This window comes from Pseudorasbora parva, chromosome 21 (genome assembly GCF_024679245.1).
Source record: "Pseudorasbora parva isolate DD20220531a chromosome 21, ASM2467924v1, whole genome shotgun sequence".
NCBI classification, from domain to species: Eukaryota; Metazoa; Chordata; class Actinopteri; order Cypriniformes; family Gobionidae; genus Pseudorasbora; species Pseudorasbora parva.
Window position 1 is genome coordinate 39,339,008 of NC_090192.1, and position 7,281 is coordinate 39,346,288.

The 7,281-nt window shown below is 41.5% G+C and overlaps 1 protein-coding gene across 2 annotated transcripts in view; it reads left to right on the forward strand.

Annotated features, from left to right (window-relative positions):
• plaub (plasminogen activator, urokinase b) overlaps positions 1-7,281 on the forward strand; it is a 122,123-nt gene that overhangs the window by 114,354 nt on the left and 488 nt on the right. For both annotated transcript variants that reach the window (XM_067429780.1, XM_067429781.1), the window contains exons 8-14: positions 274-371; positions 1,174-1,215; positions 1,296-1,482; positions 2,736-2,887; positions 3,090-3,230; positions 3,506-3,654; positions 7,257-7,281. The exon at positions 7,257-7,281 is cut by the window's right edge and continues 488 nt beyond it. In XM_067429780.1, the coding sequence (XP_067285881.1) occupies positions 274-371; positions 1,174-1,215; positions 1,296-1,482; positions 2,736-2,887; positions 3,090-3,230; positions 3,506-3,654; positions 7,257-7,281 (794 nt within the window). The remainder of the gene's footprint in view (positions 1-273; positions 372-1,173; positions 1,216-1,295; positions 1,483-2,735; positions 2,888-3,089; positions 3,231-3,505; positions 3,655-7,256) is intronic.

Here is a 7,281-nt window from a genome sequence, read left to right on the forward strand (position 1 = left end):
GCAAAGCAATTTATTTTTGAAATGATGAAATATCAAGAACATGTGCAGGACATGTTCTCTTGATCAGATTTGAAATATCCCCCTTTATTCTCAAGTCCAGACGTGAAGATCTCGTGCAAAAAATATTCTCAAACACACCTTCACACACCTGCCCGGGCCTGTGCGACACACACCGCCTGACGTTCCCATGTAAATGTGCTTATTGTGTTGGTTTCTTGTGATCATGTCAGTTATATCCATCATAACTTACTGTACATGTTCCAACACTAACAGAAATCCAGACTACAGCCGCAGACCGTGGTGTTTCGTACAGACGGCGTCTGGGATCATGAAAGAGGACTGTGATATTCCACGCTGCACAAAAGATCACGGTACTGATTCTGTCCTTTCTACGCTATTAATGTAATATCACTCCATATCTGTATTAAAGGGTTAGTTCACCCAAAAATAAAAAATTATTTCATTAACTCCTCACCCTAATGTCATTCCACACCCGTAAGACCTCCGTTCATCTCCGGAACACAGTTTAAGATATTTTATGTTTAGTCTGAGAGCTTTTCTGTTCCTCCAATGAATGTATGCACACTATACTGTCCATGTCCAGAAAGGGAATAAAAACATCATCAAAGTAGTCCATATGAGACATCAGTGGGTTAATTAGAGTCTCTTGAAGCATCAAAAATACATTTGGGTCCAAAAATAACAAAAACTACGACTTTATTCAGCATTGACTTCTCTTCCGAATCCCGAATCATGAATCAATACGCTGATTCATAACCGTTTGAATCTTTATTTGAGGATTGAACACAAACGCGGAAGAGAAGACAATGCTGAATAAAGTCGTAGTTTTTATTATTTTGTGACCAAAATGTATTTTGGATGCTTCAAGAGACTCTAATTAACCCACTGATGTCTCATATGGACTACTGTGATGATGTTTTTATTCCCTTTCTGGTTCTTCTGGAAAAGGACAGTATAGTGTGCATACATTTTCAATGGAGAGACAGAAAGCTCTCAAACTAAGTATAAAATATCTTAACCTGTGACTGATGATATATGGAGGTCTTACGGGTGTGGAACGACATTAGGGTGAGGAGTTAGTGACAAATTTCATTTTTGGGGTGAATTAACCCTTTAATGCTCAATATAACATGCGTCACCTGATCTCTGCAGGTTCTGATCTGACTGCTGACAGTCCGACCGTTTCTCCATCAGGTGAGAATGAGAGCGTTTAGTTTGAAGATGCCTCGTGTGTAGATGCGCAGTTTCTGTTTGACCGTCTCTCGTGTGTCCAGGCTGGCAGTGTGGCCAGAGGGACGGGCGGAGCATGAAAGTTGTGGGCGGGGCTTTGAGCACGGTGGAGCTCCACCCCTGGATGGCAGCGGTGTTCCTCAGGACGTCCCGGGCTCGAGTGTTCACCTGCGGCGGGAGTCTCATCTCGACCTGCTGGGTCCTCACGGCCGCACACTGCTTCCCTGACGGGTCAGTACCATAGACTGGAAGAAAATGTGGACTAAGTGTCCGTCACACATAGGATTCTGAAGAGCAGTTTTGAAGCGTAAAGTAGAGACAAGTTGGCCTTTACCATCTTGGCAATGTGTCCCGCCCTGATAGCAGAAAATGGGCAAAGAGGCGGGACATGGGTGGAGCTGAGGTGACGCAATGACTAACAGACAGCAGAAAAACGGCATTCCACCTGTCAATCAAAGTGGCCACGCCCTTAGTTATGCAGAACTTTAGGGCTTTATATAATGTAAATGAATGAGTTATACATACAAATGTATCCCACAGATACACTGTTAAAAAAAAGGGTTGTTTCAACTTAAAAGTGTTCATGCTGCCTTAAAAAATTTGTTTAGTCAATTCAGATATCCCACAAAAAAAAGCGTTTTTTTATGAGCGAACACAAAAACCTTATAATATTTTTTTCCCTCCCATTTCATAGTTTTACATCACCTTCCCTTTAGATGCTTTGTAACAGATGGATGGATGGATGGATGGATGGATGGATGGATGGATGGATGGATGGATGGAATTAATGGAAAGCAGAAATGGATGGATGGATGGATGGATGGATGGATGGATGGATGGATGGATGGATGGATGGATGGATGGAATTAATGGAAAGCAGAAATGGATGGATGGATGGATGGATGGATGGATGGATGGATGGATGGATGGATGGATGGATGGATGGATGGATGGAATTAATAAATGGGAAACAGAAATGGATGGATAGATAAACGGGTAGGAAAAAGGGATGGATGGATGGAATTAATAAATGGGAAACAGAAATGGATGGATAGATAAACGGGTAGGGCAAAATGGATGGATGGATGGATGGATGGATGGAATTTATGGGAAGCAGAAATGGATGGATGGATGGATGGATGGATGGATGGATGGAGGGGTGGATGGATAAATGGATGGATGGAATAAATGGGAAGCAGAAATGGATGGATGGATGGATGGATGGGTGGATGGATGGATGGATGGATGGATGGATGGATGGATGGATGGATGGATGGATGGAATTAATGGGAAGCAGAGATGGATGGATGGATGGATGGATGGATGGATGGATGGATGGATGGATGGATGGATGGATGGATGGATGGATGGATGGATGGATGGATGGATGAATAAATGGATGGATGGAATAAATGGGAAGCAGAAATGGATGGTTGGTTAGATTTTGAAATATGTCACACTCGTCTCTTCCTTGATGTTTTCAGCGCTCAGACTAAAGTCCACAAACTGTCAGTGTTTCTGGGGAAGAACGCCATTAATGAGACGGACCTTCAGAAGGAGCAGGAGTTCAGCGTCTCTCAGCTCTTCATCCACGAGCTCTTCGACAACACCGACGGGAACTTCAACAACGACATCGGTAATCCTGACAGAGGGAGAACTCAAACTCAAACTCAAACATGCTAACAGCACATCTAATAACGAGTGCATGTAGACATTTCTGACCGCAAACTTCTAAAAAGACCAGCTTGAGTTTATGAAGAGTGGTCAGAAAGGTCAAAGTAGCTTTATGAGTTTAATTAGTGCGGTCAATTTGATCTGATTGATCCGTGTGTGTGCAGCGCTGTTGAAGATTAACAGTCCTGACGGCCGCTGTGCTCGAGAGTCCAGTTCAGTGCAGACGGTCTGCATCCCTGAGCCCCATCAGACACTCAGCCACGGGACGTCCTGTGAGGTCACTGGATACGGCAAAGAGCAGGAAGGTACAGCAGCTGAGAGTGTGTGTGTGTGTGTGTGTGTGTGTGTGTGTGTGTGTGTGTGTGTGTGTGTGTGTGTGTGTGTGTGTGTGTGTGTGTGTGTGTGTGTGTGTGTGTGTGTGTGTGTGTGTGTGTGTGTGTGTGTGATGAGTAGGTGTAGGGGCAGGGGTAGTGTAGGGGGATAGAAAATATAGTTTGTACACTATAAAATCCATTACGTCTATGAAGAGTCCCTTACAAAGATAGTGAACCAGACGTGTGTGTGTGTGTGTGTTGAACAGGGTCATGGTATTACTCCCAGTATCTCAGAGAAGTGAAGGTCAACGTGCTGTCGCAGGAGTTGTGCTCGAGTAAAGCCTACTATGGCAACATGATCACAGAGAACATGCTGTGTGCCGGCAGTCCTGACTGGAGCGCGGACGCGTGTAAGGTGAGGCATCTGGAATATTAATCATAAAAATCTGCCACTGCTTTCTTTTGAAGAGGTTTAGGTTTTGTTTTAAAACTACACAACTGAAGATGCTTCTTTTAAAGGGGTTCTATAATGGTTCTGTCCCCAGAGTGTGTGTGTGTAAAGTTTTAGCTCAAAATACCCCACAGATCATTTTTATAGCATTTTAACTCTTTCCCCAGCAGCATTTAAACAAAAAAGTTACTAGTTACTAGTTACCAGAGGTGGGACAAAGTCATTGTTATGCAAGTCACAAGTAAGTCTCAAGTCTTTGCCCTCGAGTCCCAAGTTAAGTCGAGTCAAAGATGAGTCAAGTCTCGAGTCGAGTCAGAAGTCAAAGCCAACAAGTCTCAAGTCGAGTCCAAGTCCTACCATTTTAGTTTCGAGTCACTTCAAGTCATCTTACCACAGAAAGAAAAATTATACAAATCATGTATGTCTGTAAGATTTATATTTATTTAAACCTCTTTTTATACAATGACATTAAGCAAATACAGTAAAAAAACAGAAAATGTACATTTTCACAGAAAATGCTTGTATTTCAACAGCATATTGCACTAGAACAATGCACAGCGGCTTCAGTCCTGTATTGTGTTGATCTCATATTGTTTAGCTTATTTTTGGTTTAATTTGGTTTACTTTAATAATTTAATTTATTCAATTATTTTGTTTTGCTATACTTTTTATGCCAGCTTGCCATGGCCCCCCTAGCATCCCCTCGCGGCACCCAGAGGTCCCTGTCCCCACTTTGAAAAGCACTGCTATAAAGCATATGACTTCAGTTTCTGGAGGGAAAGGGCTTTCTTATGACTTTTGAAGCAGTGAAAATATTCTTAATATTGCATACACTGAAACTGAAATATTATCGTATACCGTAGTGTATAATAGACAATTAATATTGACACAACAACATTGATATGAGTAAAGAGTAGTTTCAAATACAACATGTGAGGCTATAAGGGATTTTCTGACATCTGTTTCATATTCTTCTCAGGTATTAGAATACCTAGAGGGGTGGGGGGCCCAATATTATTATATTATTTATTATGATCAGTATAATTTATGATCAATAATTTATCAATAAATGAGCCTGCAACATTTTAAATTGAAATCTCGTGGAGTTTAAAAAGCAAATACAGATGGGATTTTACAAAATTTGCAATAAAGAGAAAAAGTGACGTGAAGGATTATGGTAACTCCAGTCGGAGTTATTGCACACATATAAGGAGCAGTGGTGAACATGCACACTATACACCGTAAAAAGGATAAGCCCTGCATCTCAATGTGCAATCTGCTCTAAATAGTATTGAAAATTACTAATGTCACATAGCTACTATTTAGGATTATTATGCACTTTTTTCACAGTCTATGATTGGGAGTTGGTGCATAAGAAAACACTGAGAGCGCTGCAATATAGAGACATGTTTATAATAATATAAATTCGAACCATACCTACGGTTATTATTAGTAGCCTATACTTTTTATTATTATTTATTTTTATAATAGCCAAATAATAATAGTCATAATAAATAGCCTACATTATAAAAATATTTTTAAGATTAAATTAGGTGGCTTACCTCCCTGTTTCCTCTCCATCTCTGTATATCTTTGCATAGATTTACGTCTATGAACTATCATTACATTTATAACATCACATCACATGCCAGCACGTTGAACGCGATTTTTCTTCAAAGAGGGGAAGGAGGCGGGATGTATGAGGACGAATGAATACAGCATTTGTATCGTTGCACTATGGCTATTAGCTGTGAGAAGACAGTGTCAGGCAATGTATTTGGACAAAACAGCGACCATAAATGTAAAGAAACGAAGTTGCTTGTCATATTTTCCTAACAAGCAACCACATTTTTTCAAATAGGCCTAAAAAACGGCGACCCGCAACTCGAGATTTTTTACCACGACGCCGACTTGCCAAAAAAAGAAGCCCAAAGTCACGTGTTATACGCGGACTTGGTAGCTATGGATACTGTCGAATCAAACCAACGTGGGACTACAGTGATTGGATGTCGTGCTGGCAGCACGCGTGCTCTCTGCATGCATACAGGTGCAGCTTTTTTTTCACTGAGAGCAGCGCGGCCGTGTGAAAGAAAAATGGCCAAAAAGTAGCAAGTCTTCTCGAGTCATGAGGCTCAAGTCCAAGTGAAGTCACAAGTCATTGATGTTAAAGTCCAAGTCGAGTTGCAAGTCTTTGTACATTTTGTCGAGTCGAGTCCAAAGTCATCAAATTCATGACTCGAGTCTGACTCGAGTCCAAGTCACATGACTCGAGTCCACACTTCTGCTAGTTACTTTTGACCATTTTCACCAAAATGTAAAAGCCCATAGAACATTTCTTTAGGAATATCTGAGCATGCAATATATCAAAAGAAAGAGCTAACCCTCTTCTTTTAAATAAAACAATGTTTTATTCTAGCTTGCATTCCTTTATTATCAAGACTTCCAGCAGCCATATCACCCTGTAGCCCAAGACTGGTTTCCCACAGCTTAGCAGGGCTGAGCCTGGTCAGTACCTGGATTGGAGACCAACTGGGAAAACCAGGAGCTACTGGTGGAGGCCAGCAGGGGGCGCTCACCCTGTGGTCTGTGTGGGTCCTAATGCCCCAGTATAGTGATGGGGACACTATACTGTCGAAGAGCACCGTCCTTCGGATGAGACGTTAAACCGAGGTCCTGTCGTTTAAAATCCCAGGATGTCCTTCGGAAAAAGAGTAGGGGTGTAAGTTTAACCCCGGCATCCTGGCCAAATTTGCTCATTGGCCTCTCTGTCCATCATGGCCTCCTAATAATCCCCCTCTCCTGATTGGCTTCATCACTCGGTCTCCTCTCCACCAATCAGCTGGTGTGTGGTGAGCGTTCTGGCGCAATATGGCTGCCGTCGCATCATCCAGGTGGTGCTGCACATTGGTGGTGGTTGAGGAGATTCCCCCCCTTCTATGTAAAACACTTTGAGTGCCTTGAAAAGCGCTATATAAATCGAACACATTATTATTATTATATTACTTCAATATGAGTAAGTTTCATAAAAAACAACAATTTGAACAAAAAGCTGAGAAAAAAGACTGACTCCAGATCAGATTCAGAGATGATCAAACACAGATGAGGAGATCGAGTCCATCTACACCTCTAATGCTTCAGTCCTGCTCCTCATCTCATTCTCTAACATTAGATAGATTAGATTTATATGATGATTAATGATCAGATTCAGAGATGATCAGACACAGATGAGGAGATCGAGTCCATCTACACCTCTAATGCTTCAGTCCTGCTCCTCATCTCATTCTCTAACATTAGATAGATTAGATTTATATGATGATTAATGATCAGATTCAGAGATGATCAAACACAGATATTTAAAGTCTGCTGCAAATGATTACAGTCGTAGGCAGCAGAAAACTTAAAAGAATAACGACCAAAAGTGGTACGTAAACATGAATGAATGAAATTGCGAGAGAGCAGATTACGACTTAGTGTTACGGATATTAGAATTTTTTTCTAATTTACTTAAGAATTTAAGTAAAATGATTGCAGATGTTCATCCGTGTGTGTGCTGCTCTGTGCCTCAGGGAGACTCCGGCGGGCCGCTGGTGT